Genomic DNA, 18,322 nt, shown 5'->3' on the forward strand with positions numbered 1-18,322 from the left:
TGCCGGAGAACTCTCCCCTGGCGGCGTAGTCGAAGCAGATGGCATGCCGGGGCAGTCTCCGGGCGCTCCTGGTGGGGCTGCTCTGCTCCTACACAAACCAACAATCAGATGTCAGCATAGAAAGAGCATCCACGCGCGCCTAACGGCGGAAAGCGAACCATATGCTTACGCTGGGGGCTGCTCTGGAGAATAGTTGCCGGGTCCGGCAAGGTGGTTTCGGGCGCGCCCTCTTCTGTCATAGTGGGTTCGTCATCGACGATAATCACCGGGACCTTGGCTCTCTTCGCCGCTCTCTGGGCCAGCGTCCTGAAAAGGAATAGGTTCAGAGTAAAGCGAATGAGATACAAGAGAAGACAGCAAGAATTGAAGAACTACAAGTACAACAAGAGAATCTTACTCTTCTTCTTCTTCCTCGTCGGAGCTGAACGCGGAGAAGTCGAAGTCCGGCTCACGCCCGGAGCGAGGAGGCGGACGAGTAGGTTCCCTTGGCCGCTTGGCGGGAACAGTGGCGGTGGTCTGAGACGACCCCGCTCCGGCTGCCGCCGCGGCGTGAGAAGCAGCAGGAGCAGAAGCGGTGGTCTGGGAAGACCCCGCTCCAGTTGCCGCCGCAGCGTGAGGTGCTCCCGCGGCAACAGTACTTGCCGCGGTGGAGCGTGTCGCGCGGCGCGGCGGCTGTTGACTCGTCTGCCGCTCCGCTACGTCCCCGGCCTTGCGGAGACGCCTTCTTGGTGGAGATGGGGGCTCTGCTTGCGGCGAGCTGTCTGAGGATGAGGTGGAAGAGGAGTTGATCTCCAACGAGCCGCTCGTATCCTCGGCGGGCTCGCTCGACTCGACGTCATGCCCGGCAAGCTTTTCCCCGCCGGCAAGCCCCTCTCTCTCGGTATGGCTTGCCGCCTCTGCTGCATCTGCCTCCTCCACGGTGAATCCAAACTCGCCCGCAGCCGCGGCTGCCGCCGCCTCTTCCAGCCTGGTGGCGATGCGTTGCATCTCCGCATCGGTGGTGTCGCGGGTGAGGCCATTCTTTGTTGGAAATATGCCCTAGAGGCAATAATAAATTAGTTATTATTATATTTCCTTGTTCATGATAATCGTTTATTATCCATGCTATAATTGTATTGATAGGAAACTCAGATACATGTGTGGATACATAGACAACACCATGTCCCTAGTAAGCCTCTAGTTGACTAGCTCGTTGATCAATAGATGGTTATGGTTTCCTAACCATGGACATTGGTTGTCGTTGATAACGGGATCACATCATTAGGAGAATGATGTGATGGACAAGACCCAATCCTAAGCCTAGCACAAAGATCGTGTAGTTCGTATGCTAAAGTTTTTCTAATGTCAAGTATCATTTCCTTAGACCATGAGATTGTGCAACTCCCGGATACCGTAGGAATGCTTTGGGTGTATCAAACGTCACAACGTAACTGGGTGACTATAAAGGTGCATTACAGGTATCTCTGAAAGTGTCTGTTGGGTTGGCACGAATCGAGACTGGGATTTGTCACTCCGTGTAAGAGGAGAGGTATCTCTGGGCCCACTCGGTAGGACATCATCATATGCGCAATGTGACCAAGGAGTTGATCACGGGATGATGTGTTACGGAACGAGTAAAGCGACTTGCCGGTAACGAGATTGAACAAGGTATAAGGATACCGACGATCAAATCTCGGGCAAGTAACATACCGCTAGACAAAGGGAATTGTATACGGGATTGATTAAATCCTTGACATCGTGGTTCATCCGATGAGATCATCGTGGAACATGTGGGAGCCATCATGGGTACCCAGATCCCGCTGTTGGTTATTGACCGGAGAACGTCTCGGTCATGTCTGCATGTCTCCCGAACCCGTAGGGTCTACACACTTAAGGTTCGGTGACGCTAGGGTTGTAGAGATATTAGTATGCGGTAACCCGAATGTTGTTCGGAGTCCCGGATGAGATCCCGGACGTCACGAGGAGTTCCGGAATGGTTCGGAGGTAAAGAATTATATATAGGAAGTGCTATTTCGGCCATCGGGACAAGTTTCGGGGTCATCGGTATTGTACCGGGACCACCGAAAGGGTCCCGGGGGTCCACCGGGTGGGGCCACCTGCCCCTGGGGGCCACATGGGCTGTAGGGGGTGTGCCTTGGCCTATATGGGCCAAGGGCACCAGCCCCAAGAGGCCCATGCGCCAAGAGAAGAGAAAAAGGGGAGAGTCCTAAAAGGGGAAGGCACCTCCGAGGTGCCTTGGGGAGGATGGACTCCTCCCCACCCTTGGCTGCACCCTTCCTTGGAGGAAGGGGCAAGGGCTGCGCCTCCCCCTCTCCCTTGGCCCTATATATAGTGGGGAAAAAGGAGGAGCAAACCAATCTAAGGCCTGGTGCCTCCCTCTCCCTCCCGTGACACATCTACCTCGTCCCGCAGCGCTTTGCGAAGCCCTGTTGGAATCCCGCTACTTCCACCACGCCGTCGTGCTGCTGGATCTCCATCAACCTCTCCCTCCTCCTTGCTGGATCAAGGCATGGGAGACGTCTCCGTTCCGTACGTGTGTTGAACGCGGAGGTGCCGTCCGTTCGGCGCTAGGATCATCGGTGATTTGAATCACGATGAGTACGACTCCATCAACCCCGTTCTCTTGAACGCTTCCGCGCGCGATCTACAAGGGTATGTAGATGCACTCTCCTTCACCTCGTTGCTAGTTTCTCCATAGATAGATCTTGGTGACACGTAGGAAAATTTTGAATTTCTGCTACGTTCCCCAACAGTGGCATCATGAGCTAGGTCTATTGCGTAGATTCTATGCACGAGTAGAACACAAAGTAGTTGTGGGCGTTGATTTTGTTCAATATGCTTGCCGTTACTAGTCTTATCTTGATTCGGCGGCATCGTGGGATGAAGCGGCCCGGACCGACCTTACACGTACTCTTACGTGAGACAGGTTCCGCCGACTGACATGCACTAGTTGCATAAGGTGGCTAGCGGGTGTCTGTCTCTCCTACTTTAGTCGGATCGGATTCGATGAAAAGGGTCCTTATGAAGGGTAAATAGCAATTGGCATATCACGTTGTGGTTTTGCGTAGGTAAGAAACGTTCTTGCTAGAAACCCATAGCAGCCACGTAAAACATGCAAACAACAATTAGAGGACGTCTAACTTGTTTTTGCAGGGTATGCTATGTGATGTGATATGGCCAAAAGGATGTGATGAATGATATATGTAATGTATGAGATTAATCATGTTCTTGTAATAGATGATCATGGAGCCCCAAGATGGAGATCAAAGGAGCTACATGATATTGGCCATATCATGTCACTATTTGATTGCATATGATGTTTATCATGTTATGCATCTTGTTTACTTAGTACGACGGTAGTAAATAAGATGATCCCTCATTAAAATTTCAAGAAGTGTTCTCCCCTAACTGTGCACCGTTGCTACAGTTCGTCGCTTCGAAGCATCACGTGTTAATCGGGTGTGATAGATCCTTTCGTTCACATACAACGGGTGTAAGCAAGATTTACACATGCAAAAACACTTAGGGTTAACTTGACGAGCCTAGCATGTGAAGACATGGCCTCAGAACACAGAGACCGAAAGGTCGAGCATGAGTCGTATAGAAGATACGATCAACATGAAGATGTTCACCGACGTTGACTAGTCCGTCTCACGTGTTAATCGGACACGGCCTAGTTCACTCGGATCATGTAATCACTTAGATGACTAGAGGGATGTCTATCTAAGTGGGAGTTCACAAGATGAACTTAATTATCCTGAACATAGTCAAAAGGATTTTGCAAATTATGTCGTAGCTCACGCTATAGTTCTACTGTTTAGATATGTTCCTAGAGAAAAATTAGTTGAAAGTTGATAGTAGCAATTATGCGGACTAGGTCCGTAAACTGAGGATTGTCCTCATTGCTTCTTAGAAGGCTTATGTCCTTAATGCACCGCTCGGTGTGTTGAACCTCGAACGTCGTCTGTGGATGTTGCGAACATCTGACATACACATTTTGATAACTACGTGATAGTTCAGTTAAACGGTTTAGAATTGAGGCACCGAAGACGGTTTTTGAAACTTCGCATGTTTTGAGGGTTGAAACTAGGATTTCATGCTTATGCCCACGTCAAGAGGTATAAGACCTCCGACGATTTTCTTAACCTGCAAACTAAGGAGAAGAGCTCAATTGTTGAGCTTGTGCTCAGATTGTCTGAGTACAACAATCATTTGAATCAAGTGGGAGTTGATCTTCCAGATGAGATAGTGATGGTTCTCCGAAGTCATTACCACCAAGCTGCTAGAGCTTCGTGATGAACTATAATATATCGAGGACATATATGATGATCCTTGAGATATTCGCGATGTTTGACACCGCAAAAGTAGAAATCAAGAAGGAGCATCAATTGTTGATGGTTGGTGAAACCACTAGTTTCAAGAAGGGCAAGGGCTCGAAGGGATACTTCATAAAATGGCAATTCAGTTGCTGCTCTAGTGAAGAAACCCAAGGTTGAACCCAAACCCGAGACTAAGTGCTTCTGTAATAAAGGGAACAGCCACTGGAGCAGAATTACCCTAGATACTTGGTAGATGAGAAGGCTGACAAGGTCGATAGAAGTATATTGGATATACATGGTGTTGATGTGTACTTTACTAGTACTCCTAGTAGCACCAGGGTATTAGATACCGGTTCAGTTGCTAAGTGTTAGTAACTCGAAATAAAAGCTACGGAATAAAACGGAGACTAGCTAAAGGTGAGCTGACGATATGTGTTGGAAGTGTTTCCAATGTTGATATGATCAAGCATCACATGCTCCCTCTACCATCGATATTGGTGTTAAACCTAAATAATTGTTATTTGGTGTTTGTGTTGAGCATAGACATGATTGGATTATGTCTATCGCAATACGGTTATTCATTTAAGGAGAATAATGGTTACTCTGTTTATTTGAATAATACCTTCAATGGTCTTACACCTAAAATGAATGGTTTATTGAATCTCGATCGTAGTGATACACATGTTCATGCCAAAAGATATAAGATAGTACCACCTACTTGTGGCACTACCACGTAAGTCATATCGGTATAAAACGCATGAAGAAGCTCCATGTTGATGGATCTTTGGGCTCACTCGTTTTTGAAAAGTTTGAGGCATGCGAACCATCTCTATTGGTGTATATGCATGAAGAAACTCCATGCAAATGGAGCGTTTGGACTCTCTTGATTTTGAATCACTTGAGACATGCAAATCATACCGCATGGGCAAGATGACTGAAAGCCTCGTTTTCAGTAAAATGGAACTAGAAAGCAACTTGTTGGAAGTAATACATTTTGATGTGTGCAGTCCAATGAGTGCTGAGGCATGTAGTGGATATCGTTATGTTCTTACTTCACAGATGATTTGAGTAGATGTTGAGTATATTTACTTGATGAATCACGAGTCTGAATTATTGAAAGGTTCAAGTAACTTCAGTGTGAAGTTGAAAGATCGTCGTGATAAGAGGATAAAAATATCTATGATATGATCATAGAGATGAATATCTGAATTACGAGTTTGGCACAGAATTAAGACATTGTGGAAATTGTTTCACAACTGATACAGCCTGGAACACCATAGTGTGATGGTGTGTCCAAACATCATAACTGCACCCTATTGGATATGATGCATACCATGATGTCTCTTATCGAATTACCACAATAGTTTATGGGTTAAGCATTAGAGACAACCACATTCACTTTAAAAGGGGGAACCACGTAATTCCGATGAGGTGACACCATATGAACTATGGTTTAAAGAAACCTAAGCTGTCATTTCTTAAAAGTTTGGGGCTGCGACGCTTATATGAAAAGGTTTCAGGCTGATAAGCTCGAACCCAAAGCGGATAAATGCATCTTCATAGGACACCCAAAACAGTTGGGTATACCTCCTGTCTCAGATCCAAAAGCAATAAGGGATTGTTTCTAGAATCGGGTCCTTTCTCGAGGAAAAGTTTCTCTCGAAAGAATTGAGTGGGAGGATGGTGGAGACTTGATAAGGTTATTAAACCGTTACTTCAACTAGTGTATAGCAGGGCGCAAAGAGTTGTTCCTGTGGCACCTACACCAATTGAAGTGGAAGCTTATGATAGTAATCATGAAACTTCAGATCAAGTCACTACCAAACCTCGTGGGATGACAAGGATGCGTACTACTTCAGAGTGGTACGTAATCCTGTCTTGGAAGTCATGTTGCTAGACAACAATGAACCTACGAGCTATGGAGAAGCGATGGTGGGCCCGGATTCCGATAAATGGCTCGACGCCATAAAAATCCGAGATAGGATCCATACATGAAAACAAAGTGTAGACTTTGGAAGAACTACTTGATGGTCGTAAGGCTGTTGAGTACAGATGGATTTTAAAAGGAAGACGGACAATGATGGTAAATGTCACCATTAAGAAAGCTCGACTTGTCGTTAAGATGTTTTCCGACAAGTTCAAAGAGTTGACTACGATGAAACTTTCTCACTCGTAGCGATGCTAAGAGTCTGTTGGAATTATATTAGCGATTACTGCATTATTTATGAAATCTTGCAGATAGGATGTCAAAACATTGTTTCCTCGACGATTTTCTTGAGGAAAGGTTGTATGTGATACAACCGGAAGGTTTTGTCAATCCTGAAAGATGCTAATAAGTATGCAAAGCTCCAGCGATCCTTCTGAGAACTGGAGTAAGCATCTCGGAGTTGGAATGTATGCTTTGATGAGATGATCAAAGATTTTGGGTGTATACAAAGTTTATGAGAAACTTGTATTTCCAAAGAAGTGAGTGGGAGCACTATAGAATTTTTGATAAGTATATGTTGACATATTGTTGATCAGAAATGACGTAGAATTTCTGGAAAGCATATAGGGTTATTTGGAAAGTGTTTTTCAATGGAAAGCCTGGATTAAGCTACTTGAGCATTGAGCATCAAGATCTATAAGGATAGATCAAAACGCTTAATAGTACTTTCAAATGAGCACATACCTTGACATGATCTTGAAGGTGTTCAAGATGGATCAGTCAAAGAAGGAGTTCTTGCCTGAGTTGTAAGGTATGAAGTTAAGACTTAAAGCTCGACCACGGCAGAATAGAGAGAAAGGACGAAGGTCGTCCCCTATGCTTAAGACATAGGCTCTACAGTATGCTATGCTGTGTACCGCACCTGAAGTGTGCCTTGCCATGAGTCAGTCAAGGGGTACAAGTGTGATCCAAGAATGGTCAAAGTTATCCTTAGTAACTAGTAGACTAAGGAATTTTCTCGATTATGGAGGTGATAAAGAGTTCGACGTAAAGAGTTACGTCGATGCAAGCTTAACACCTATCCGGATAGCTCTGAGTAGAGATATCGGATACGTATAATGGAGCAACAATTTAGAATAGCTCCAAGTAGAACAGTTATTTGGATTAGCTCCAAATAGAACGTGGTAGCTACATCTAGGAGATGACATAGAGATTTGTAAAGCACACACGGATCTGAAAGGTTCAGACCCGTTGACTAAAACCTCTCTCACAAGCAACATGATCAAACCTAGAATTCATTGAGTGTTAATCACATAGTGATGTGAACTAGACTACTGACTCTAGTAAACTCTTGGGTGTTAGTCACATGGCGATGTGACCTGTGAGTGTTAATCACATGGCGATGTGAACTAGATTATTGAATCTAGTGCAAGTGGGAGACTGTTGGAAATATGCCCTAGAGGCAATAATAAATTAGTTATTATTATATTTCCTTGTTCATGATAATCGTTTATTATCCATGCTATAATTGTATTGATAGGAAACTCAGATACATGTGTGGATACATAGACAACACCATGTCCCTAGTAAGCCTCTAGTTGACTAGCTCGTTGATCAATAGATGGTTACAGTTTCCTAACCATGGACATTGGATGTCGTTGATAATGGGATCACATCATTAGGAGAATGATGTGATGGACAAGACCCAATCCTAAGCCTAGCACAAAGATCGTGTAGTTCGTATGCTAAAGTTTTTCTAATGTCAAGTATCATTTCCTTAGACCATGAGATTGTGCAACTCCCGGATACCGTAGGAATGCTTTGGGTGTATCAAACGTCACAACGTAACTGGGTGACTATAAAGGTGCATTACAGGTATCTCTGAAAGTGTCTGTTGGGTTGGCACGAATCGAGACTGGGATTTGTCACTCCGTGTAAGCGGAGAGGTATCTCTGGGCCCACTCGGTAGGACATCATCATATGCGCAATGTGACCAAGGAGTTGATCACGGGATGATGTGTTACGGAACGAGTAAAGAGACTTGCCGGTAACGAGATTGAACAAGGTATAAGGATACCGACGATCGAATCTCGGGCAAGTAACATACCGCTAGACAAAGGGAATTGTATACGGGATTGATTAAATCCTTGACATCGTGGTTCATCCGATGAGATCATCGTGGAACATGTGGGAGCCATCATGGGTATCCAGATCCCGCTGTTGGTTATTGACCGGAGAACGTCTCGGTCATGTCTGCATGTCTCCCGAACCCGTAGGGTCTACACACTTAAGGTTCGGTGATGCTAGGGTTGTAGAGATATTAGTATGCGGTAACCCGAATGTTGTTCGGAGTCCCGGATGAGATCCCGGACGTCACGAGGAGTTCCGGAATGGTCCGGAGGTAAAGAATTATATATATAGGAAGTGCTATTTCGGCCATCGGGACAAGTTTCGGGGTCATCGGTATTGTACCGGGACCACCGGAAGGGTCCCGGGGGTCCACCGGGTGGGGCCACCTGCCCCGGGGGGCCACATGGGCTGTAGGGGGTGTGCCTTGGCCTATATGGGCCAAGGGCACCAGCCCCAAGAGGCCCATGCGCCAAGAGAAGAGAAAAAGGGGAGAGTCCTAAAAGGGGAAGGCACCTCCGAGGTGCCTTGGGGAGGATGGACTCCTCCCCACCCTTGGCCGCACCCTTCCTTGGAGGAAGGGGCAAGGGCTGTGCCTCCCCCTCTCCCTTGGCCCTATATATAGTGGGGAAAAAGGAGGAGCAAACCAATCTAAGGCCTGGCGCCTCCCTCTCCCTCCCGTGACACATCTACCTCGTCCCGCAGCGCTTTGCGAAGCCCTGTTGGAATCCCGCTACTTCCAGCACGCCGTCGTGCTGCTGGATCTCCATCAACCTCTCCCTGCTCCTTGCTGGATCAAGGCATGGGAGACGTCTCCGTTCCGTACGTGTGTTGAACGCGGAGGTGCCGTCCGTTCGGCGCTAGGATCATCGGTGATTTGAATCACGACGAGTACGACTCCATCAACCCCGTTCTCTTGAACGCTTCTGCGCGCGATCTACAAGGGTATGTAGATGCACTCTCCTTCACCTCGTTGCTAGTTTCTCCATAGATAGATCTTGGTGACACGTAGGAAAATTTTGAATTTCTGCTACGTTCCCCAACATTCTTCTCGTCGGAGCAGATCGGCACTTCCACCAAGCCGTCAAAGAACTCCTGCACGACGTCGTCTGCAGGCTCTAACCAAGTTGAGACAATTCCATGCGAATCGCACAGCGGCATCATTGCACGGATGCGGTCGAGCGCGGAGTTGTTGCACAGCGGAACGACACCCCTCGGCAACCTGAACACTTCGGGATGCTCAGGGTCATACTTGAACAGCTCCTGGAGCATCGCATTAAGCTCCAGAACAGTGAAGTTGAAGTTGAGGCCCGGACGCAGCCTCATGATATCCGCCGCATTCTTGAATTCCCAGGCGGGTCTCCCCCGTTCCTGCAGGGGGGCGATGCGGCGGCGAAGAAAATCTGCGCCAACGGCGCCTACAGTAAGCCCGGCAAGCCTGAGGCGTTGGATCCTGGTGACGGCAATCTTCAGCCTAGCGTCTTACGGGGCCACGTCACTCCAATTGCTGCCGCGTGCTGCTGGGGTTTGGCGCCGGGCGGTAAACGGCTGCGGGTTCTCCTCGACAATCCAGCACCAGTCTGCTCTCCACTCCTCCCACTTGCCGCGGAACTCTCCCTCCAGATAAGTGTCCTTCTTGCCGGCCCTCGAGATCCAGGCAATTCCGCCGGATAAAGGCTCTCCTCTCTCCACTCGGGGCATAAAGAAGTGGCGAAAAAGGGCTACATTTGGGTGGACTCCGACAAAGTTTTCGCAGAGATGTGCGAAAACTGCCATGGTCAGGACGGCGTTGGGGGTGAAGTCAAGGAGGCGGAACCCGTAGGTGTTCATTATATCGCAGAAGAATTCAGAGAAAGGCGGGCGGAGCCCGCAGTAGAAGAACAAGGCGAAGAAAGGGTATCCATTTGGAACCGTTTTCCAAGCGGCGGCTGGAAGTACCTTCGTGCGCGGATGCGCTCGCGTCTCCGTCGACCAGAAGAGGTAGAAATTCTCCCTCAGCTCCCTTGCGGCGAGCTTGGGGGGGAAGATTGCCCACTCCTTTCGCAGTGCCGCAAGCCGCTGCGCCTCGGTCGTCTTCACAGCCTTCCCCTTGTCGGCTCTCGGAACCATGGCGGAAGTGGTGGAGGAGGTCGGTGGCGTTGGTGGTGCTGGTGGAGATGGGGGGCGGGGCGCTGCTCTCTTTCGGCTTTGGGAAGACGAGGGAGCGGCGGACATTTCTGAGATTGGAGTAGCAACCGGAGAATGGGCGAACTACCCCTGTTTCCCCTGCTTATAAAGAGGGAGGGGGCGGATGTTCCGCCTTTCCGAATAAAGAAACCACCCACGATCTCTCCCACGACACCGCATTCAACGCGTGCCGTTCGGGGAGGGCGCGGTGGATACTGAGAGAGATACGGCGTAACCTAGGCCGCGCGTGCCCGTGCCCTGTTTTGGGCCTGGCCCAACAGCGCTCGGCACCGTGTATGGCCCAGGCTCGGGGGCTCCTGTCGGTGTACTAGAGTAGGGGTACCCTAGTATCCCGAACTTGTGCACGGGCAGTCGCAGCATCCCGCGGCAAGGCTTGCCGGGTGACCGCGAAGGTCCTCCGTGGTTCCTTTGGAGCCATTCAAGGACAAAGTATCCAAACCAAGGCATACAAGACCCCGGCAAGAGGAGCTTGCCGGGAAGGCCAACCAAGGCATACAAGACCCCGGCAAGAGGAGCTTGCCGGGAAGGCCAACCAAGGCATCTCAAGGAACTTGCCGCGACACGCCGCGCATCCCGGCAAGGCCCGGTGAGCGACAAGCTCCCGGACGCGACAAGACAACGACCGCGGCAAGGTGCTTGCCGCGGTCGGCCACCACTCTGTACCCGCGCTCCAGAACGTCCACCAACGTGTCGCTCTGGGACCCTTCCAGGCGTACGTGGCGGGGGGCTGTGCAGCCAGCGGTGCGCGGTGGCAAGCGGCGCTGACAAGATTGCCATCGTGGCGAGCGGTGGCGTCCCTGGCGGTCCCTTTTGCACTATTTGGGCGACACAGACGGGAATTTAATGCTCTTGTCCCCTGCCGTCAGGGTTAGGTATGATACGCTGTAGCAGGTAGTTGTACCAACCACAGCACCTTTCCATTTTTACCCTCGTCTACGTTGCCACCTGTCGGTGACCCCTTGAGCATATAAAAGGAGGCCCATGCGCAATGTAGGGGAAGGAAGAGAACACTCACGCTCGGTCTCGTTAGCTGCTGGTGTGTACTGTAGCACTCAGCGCTCCCGAGCAAGAACTCAATACAAACCACAAAGCAGGAGTAGGGTTTTACGCATCCGTGCGGCCCGAACCTGGGTAAACTGCTCGTGTGCTTCGCCTCGATCTACTCTTCGTGCGATCTCCGCCCCCCGCCGAATCGAAAGGGGCTCGGTCCGCCGGCCCCATAGGTGTTCGTGGATTAGTCCCCCGACAGTTTTCTTCTGTTTCTGCATTTTTAGATTCTCGCCTTTCACCGTTTCTTAAATTCGCAGAGATCCGCAACTCCGATTGGGCTGAAATTTTAACACGATGTTTATTCGGATATTAGCTTTCTTGCAGCCGAAGAAGGGCGCCAACCTCCTTACGGGGTGGCCACAAGCCTCCCAGGTGCGCCCAGGGTAGGGGGCGCGCCCCTAGGGCTTGTGGGCCTCTCGCGCATCGTGTCGCGTTGATTCCACTTCCTAAAAATCATATATATTCCAAGAAAAATCTCTGTAAGTTTTTATCGCGTTTGGACTTCGTTTGGTATGGACATTTTGTGAAAAAAAAACATGTAACAAACAGGAAATGTCACTGGGCACTGGATCAATATGTTAGTCCAAAAAATAATGTAAAAAGTTGCCAGAAGTATATATGTATGGAAGTTGTAGAATATTGTCATGTAACAATTAAAATTATAGATGCAACAGAGGCGTATCACCCTACCAGTCAGCGAAGGAGGCCCGGAGGAGCGTGGGTCTCGGGCGGGATTTCTGGATCAGGAGTGGCTCTAGTTTCCCTCACGGTTTGGGGCTTTGGGCTTCGGGAACAGGGGAAGAAGATGGGGGCTAAGACGGCCTATATTTAACCGAGTGAGCCGTGGAATCCTGCGGCAGATAAAGTTGGGATCTTTTATCCGACGGCTCTGCTCAAAACATGAAGTCGGTTTGGCGGCCAAAGGAGGGAGGCGACGTTTTCCTCGTTGAAAGGTGTACTACTGTGTGCCCATCTTTACAATTGACAGTAATTATTCAACCTATACTTGATCATCATGATGGCTTTCATGCCACCTTAATGTGGATAATGTTCAGAGCTGGTCGAAAGCATTTTTTGGCCCGGGGCGATGTAAGATAATTGTTTTTCATACTAAACTTTTATACTAATTTTAAACTAAGTGTAAAATATTACAGTTGTAATTAATTTTTTTATTTCTTAGTCACATGAAATGTTTTTAGATAATAGTTGTATTATTCATTGGTATGCAGTTGTAATGTATATGATTGAAAATTTTGAATCTACAAAATGAAAAAAAAATTATGATGTACCATCTTTTCTTTATTGTTAAAACAATTTTTCATATTTTTTTAATATTGCATAAACGATGAAGTGTATACACATTTGTATATCTATGAGTCTGTGCATATATCTATTAATATTACTGAATATTATGGTAGAGATTTGTAAATCATATACATACTAACAAATATTTTAATAGTGGTTTCTAGTGTATATTAGCCAGTCATATTCATGGAAACTTCTAGGGCATAGAAAATGGGCCTTCCAAGTTGGGTTCGGTAATAGAATCATCGAAGAACAAAAACTATTGTTGATTGTAATTTTACGTATGATTCGATTACCAAACATGCTCATCCATATTCACTTGGTTTGGTTTGGTACAAATGAAATGCCTACATGTTTATCAAATTAATAATTATGCATTGGTTTAAACATAGAAATCTACTTATCATAATTTTCATTATGATACTAAGACATGCATCGTAAAGAGAGACTATATTTAAACTCAACTTTGCCAGTCGAATTGGTTTGCCTATGTGTGGTGTAACTTATTAGTATATGGTGTGAACTTACGCTTCTGCAAATTAAGACTCTATTTTATCCATTTCATAATCTTTCAGATGCAATGTATACTTCTATAGTTCCTACTAATATAAGTTTTAGTTGGGGTCCTCCCCTCTTGGGGCTAGGGGCGGTCGCCCCTTTGCCACGATGATGTTGTTCTGAATCCAAGAGCAAATCTTTCTGATGTGATGAGCCCATCTAAGCAAGGAGAAGTAGAGCAAGGAGATGTGGAGCATGGGGAAGTAGAGCAAGAGCAAGGAGGTGCAGAGCATGGACAAATTGAGCTATATGTCTAATTTCTGGCCATTATCTAACTTTTTTTCAAAATAGGAAATTATCTGACTTATAACATAAGCCTCTGTGAAGTCAGATCATCGTTGGAAATTTCCCAGAAAATCTGACTAGTTGGACTATTTGACTATTGTTGGACCATTATCAGACTTGATGTAGCCTCTCAAAAAGTATTGGATATTGCCCAGATATTCCGACTTTGCCTGGATGCACATAACTAGAGACATTACTCCTACAAATTATGAGGCCAACTCTAAGAGCATCTCTAATCCAGAGACCCATTTTGTCTGTTTAGGTTACCCGGACACAAAACTTGGCCCAAGGCGACCCAAACGGACACGCATGTCCATCTGTTGTCCGTTTACTGTCCTCCCCGACCCAAACTTGACCCAAATATGGGCACAAATGGGTACCAAGTGGACAGAACCGGACATTCTCTTCGACCGCTATCGTCCACTCGTTTTCGCCCCTGGTCCCACCTATCAGTCACAGGAGCTCGCCCGCCTCGCCAGCGTGAGCTCCTGCATGCGCGAGTGCTCGCCCCTGCCATAGCTCGCAATGCGTGCGCCCGCATGCTCGCTTTGTCGGCCGCCCGCCGCGCTCGTCCTGTTGCTCGCCGCGCTCCCGCCCGCACACTCGTATTTTGCCCGCCACTCGCTCGTCCCTCACGCTTGGCTTGCCGCCCGTGCTTGTCCCGTAACCCAGGGGCGGTCGCACAACCAAACTGACCAGCACGGGCTAGCTAGCGAGTACTCATGCCGTTGCTAGCGAGCTAGCTAGCTAGCTAGCACACAGCAGCTTGCTGCGTCCGGCCTCAGTTGCTAGCTCAGGAAATTGGTGACCGCCGTGCTTTGCCACAACTTGCCTGCGCCTGTGCCACGCCGGCGGCCCACCGAGCTTGCTTGCGCCTACAACCGCCTTTGCAAGCTGCGCCCACTGCCGCACCCTGCCTAGTTGTTGCGGTAATCTTCAGATTCAGAAAGCAGTAGGGTTTTAGGTGTTGAAACTTTCAGTTTCGACAATAGGTTTTGCTTTCAGTTTCATCAGAAAATAAGCCGAGCTGCGCCTCGGAGTAGCTAGCTAGTTTTGCGGCGCCTTGACCTGATCGTGGGATGGCACGACTGCATGGTCACGGCGCCATGACGGGCGACAAGCGGGGAGTGCTGGGATGTCGGCATTCGCTACCCGATTGCGTCCGGTTCTTTCGTTTCTGTTAGATCGTGTGAGACTGAATAAATGGAAAAACCTGAAAAGCTGCAGGTAGTTGAGCAGCGCAAAAACACACACTCTCTCTCTCTCGCACATCCTTCCTTCCCCAACTCCGGTGATCGTAGTGGCGAGGTTCGTCTGACAATTGGCATCAGAGCTGGTTCGCTCGATGGCCTGTGGAGATGGCAGGACTTGACAGCCCGGGGAAGAGCGTTGTGGATTCAGGGAACAGCGGCGGCGGCGCTTTGGTCGTACATCAGCGCGTCGTCCGCGACACCAGCAGGGCCTGGCCCATGCTGACGCGCACCAACTACGCCGATTGGGCCCTCCTGATACAAGTCATGCTGGAGGCACGCTAGCTCTGGGTCACCGTCAACGACGGGACTCTGGAGCGCGAGACGGACCGCACGACAATGGAGTGCCTGTTGCGATCGGTGCCGCCGGAGATGGTGTCCATGTTCGCCGTAAAGGCCATGACGAAGAACGCCTGGGGCACTATCAAGACAATGCGGTTGGGCGTAGCACGCGTGCATGAGGCCAAGGAGATGTCGCTGCGTCGTCAGTACGAGGCGATCAAGTTCAACGACGGCGAGAGCATCGACGATTTTGGTATGCGCCTGTCCTCTCTGGTCACTCAACTTGAGTTGCTAGGCGACAAGATCGGTGAGCCCGCCGTCGTCCGCAAGTTCCTCTCGATCATCCCCAAAGCGTACTCGTAGATGGCTTGCACGATCGAGACGCTAGTCGACCTCAACACACTGGCCCTCGAGGAGCTGATCGGGCGGCTCAAGGCTGCCGAGGAAAGATACGAGCTGGACGCGGCGCCCGGCGCCGTCGACAGCAGCGCCAGGCTACTCCTCACTGAGGAGGAGTGGTTTGCACGTCTGAAGCTGGGCGAAGGCGACGGTTCGTCAGGCAGCAACGGGCGCGGTCGTGGGCGCAGTGGCCGTGGCCAGAGCACGGGACGCGACACTAGCAGCGGAGATAGATCCAATGATATCTGTCGTCACTACAAGCAGGTAGGGCACTGGGCGCGCGAGTGCAAGAACCGAGTCAAGGACCAGGCAAATCTCGCGCAGGCATGCGCGAAGGATGAAGAACCTGGCCTACTAATGGCCCAGGTCTGCGGCCTGTTCGACTGCGGCTGCAACGACGTGCATGCGGCGCCGGTCCACCTCGTCGAGAACGCGGTGCAAGTCAACCTCGGGGCCGAGGACGGGACCCGCGGCGGGCTGTGGTACCTAGACACGAGCGCGTCCAACCACATGACAGGAGATCGCTCGGCGTTCGCCGAGCTCGACACGGGCGTTCATGGGAGCGTCAAGTTCGGCGGAGGCTCCATCGTCAGCATCTACGGTCGAGGGACGATCCTCATGGTGTGCAAGACCGGCGATGACCTCGTGATCACGGGGGTGTACTTCATTCCCCGCCTACGCACACTAATCATCAGCCTGGGCCAGCTAGATGAGAGCGGCTGCCAGGTGCTGATCCAGGGAGGCGTGTTGCGCGTGCGCGACCGGTAATGACGTCTGCTCGCCAAGGTAACTAGGGCACATAATCGGTTGTACATGATAGCTCTCCAGATTGCACAGCATGTGTGTCTTGCAGCCCAGAGCGGATCAGATGAGGCGTGGACGTGGCATGCCCTCTACGGACACCTGAACTTCGACGCCCTGCACAAACTGGCGTGGTAGGGATGGTGCGCGGCATGCCTCTGATCGAGCAGGCGGACCAGCTGTGTGACGCGTGCCTGGCTGGCAAGTTGCAGCGAGCGTCGTTCGTGCAGCAGGCGAAATATCGTGCCGTGGAACGGCTTGAGCTGGTGCACGGCGACCTCTACGGGCCGATCAAGCCGGCGACTCCAAGCGGGAAGAAGTACTGGGTTGTGCACAAGCTACTCCACCAGCACCTAGTTCAGAGAAGGATTCATCGGCTTCCCACCTGGATATGCTGTCGAGATAAGGGGAGAGAACCGCGGTAGAAGATGGTATCGATTTGATGCCGATGCACTGGACACAGCCGTATGCGTGATCCACTTCTCTGCAGCTAATAAGCGCCAGCTCCTTCACATGGTCTCCCTCACTGGCGGCGGTGCCCTTGGCATGCGGTCGTGGAGGTCCTGATGGCGAATCGAGCACGTTTTGTGGAGGGGCATTACAAGCCGAGGTGGTGGGTTCTCTAGGCGGCGGTGCGTCGGAAGCGAGATGAGAGGGGGTTGGGGGCGAGACAAGAGGTGGTGGCCGGTGGGTTCCCTGGCGAGATGGTGGCAGGAGCGAAATGAGAGCGAGAGTTGGGGCGAGGTGAGAGGGTGTCGGGGGCGACTGGATTTCGAAAATGAAAGTTGGTTGGACAGGATTTGGTTTACAGGTGGTTTCAATCTTCTGGAATTGTGGAATGATTTCCGACGCCCAAATTCATGGCATCCAAACATGTTGGTGTTGGAATTCACGAATGAATTCCACGAAATTCGACCCAAATGATGGATACCAAATGACCTGTTAAGGCTATATAGTATTTTAATTGTCTATTATGGCTACCTTGTTTATGTATGAGACTATGTTATATGCTTGTGAAATTATGGCTTTGCTTATTAGTTATCTTTACGTTGCCATGATTTACTATTTTGTCTCATATCATGTTACTGTTGTATCTGACATATCACACACACACACCTTGTTGGCATTTTGAGTTGGCCATGCTATGTTCATGTCGATCACATCATGATTGAACATTTTTAAATTTAAACATTTTTATTTAAAATCGAGACCAAAAATTTAACATGGGAAAAAAATTTGAAAATCTCGAACATTTTTTGAATTTAGAGAACAAAACTTGAAGTAAAAGAACAATTTGAAAATCCCAAACATTTTTTGGAAACGCGAACACTTTTCTAATACATAAAATGGAAACATTTTAGAAAATTTGAAAATTCCATATGTATTATGGATGTTCAATCATTTTCTGGAAAGAAGAAAACAAAAATTCCGAAGATTTGAACTTTTTTCGAACTTTGAACATTTTTCCTAAATTTCTGAACAAAATTTCAAAAACAGGAACATTTTTGAATTTTCAAATAATACTTCTAAAAATGCGAACATTTTTGTAATTTTCTAAATATTTTCTGGAAACAAGAATAAATTTTAAAAATAAAATTGTAAAACAAATAAAATAAAACAGGAAAGAAAAGAACAATAAAGTTAATAAAATAAGCAGAAAATTGAAAAAACGAGAGAAAAGAAAAAACAGGAAAGCATAAAGGAAAAAAGAAACAAAAAAGAAAGAAATCCGGTTCAGGAACCTTCTAGAAGTTTCCCAAAACTGCCAAAACCGAGAACGCTGAAACACGTAAACAGGCTGGCCCAATGCTACCGACCGATCGATCTCCTAT

At 48.7% G+C, this 18,322-nt stretch overlaps 1 protein-coding gene across 1 annotated transcript; it reads left to right on the plus strand.

The window, feature by feature from the left end:
* The first annotated feature begins 15,653 nt into the window (after positions 1 to 15,653).
* Positions 15,654 to 16,457, plus strand: LOC147981639 (uncharacterized). The gene has a single exon (XM_087516026.1). It carries the CDS (start codon positions 15,654 to 15,656, stop codon positions 16,455 to 16,457), a length of 804 nt encoding a protein of 267 aa, XP_087372152.1.
* Positions 16,458 to 18,322: the final 1,865 nt, after the last annotated feature.

Source organism: Triticum urartu, chromosome 3A, assembly GCF_056163025.1.
Source record: "Triticum urartu cultivar PI428250 chromosome 3A, HENAU_Tu73, whole genome shotgun sequence".
Taxonomy (NCBI): domain Eukaryota; kingdom Viridiplantae; phylum Streptophyta; class Magnoliopsida; order Poales; family Poaceae; genus Triticum; species Triticum urartu.

Excerpts from the sequence above, each read along its gene's own strand:
- LOC147981639 (XM_087516026.1), top strand. The coding sequence starts at position 15,654 with ATGGCTTGCACGATCGAGACGCTAGTCGACCTCAACACACTGGCCCTC.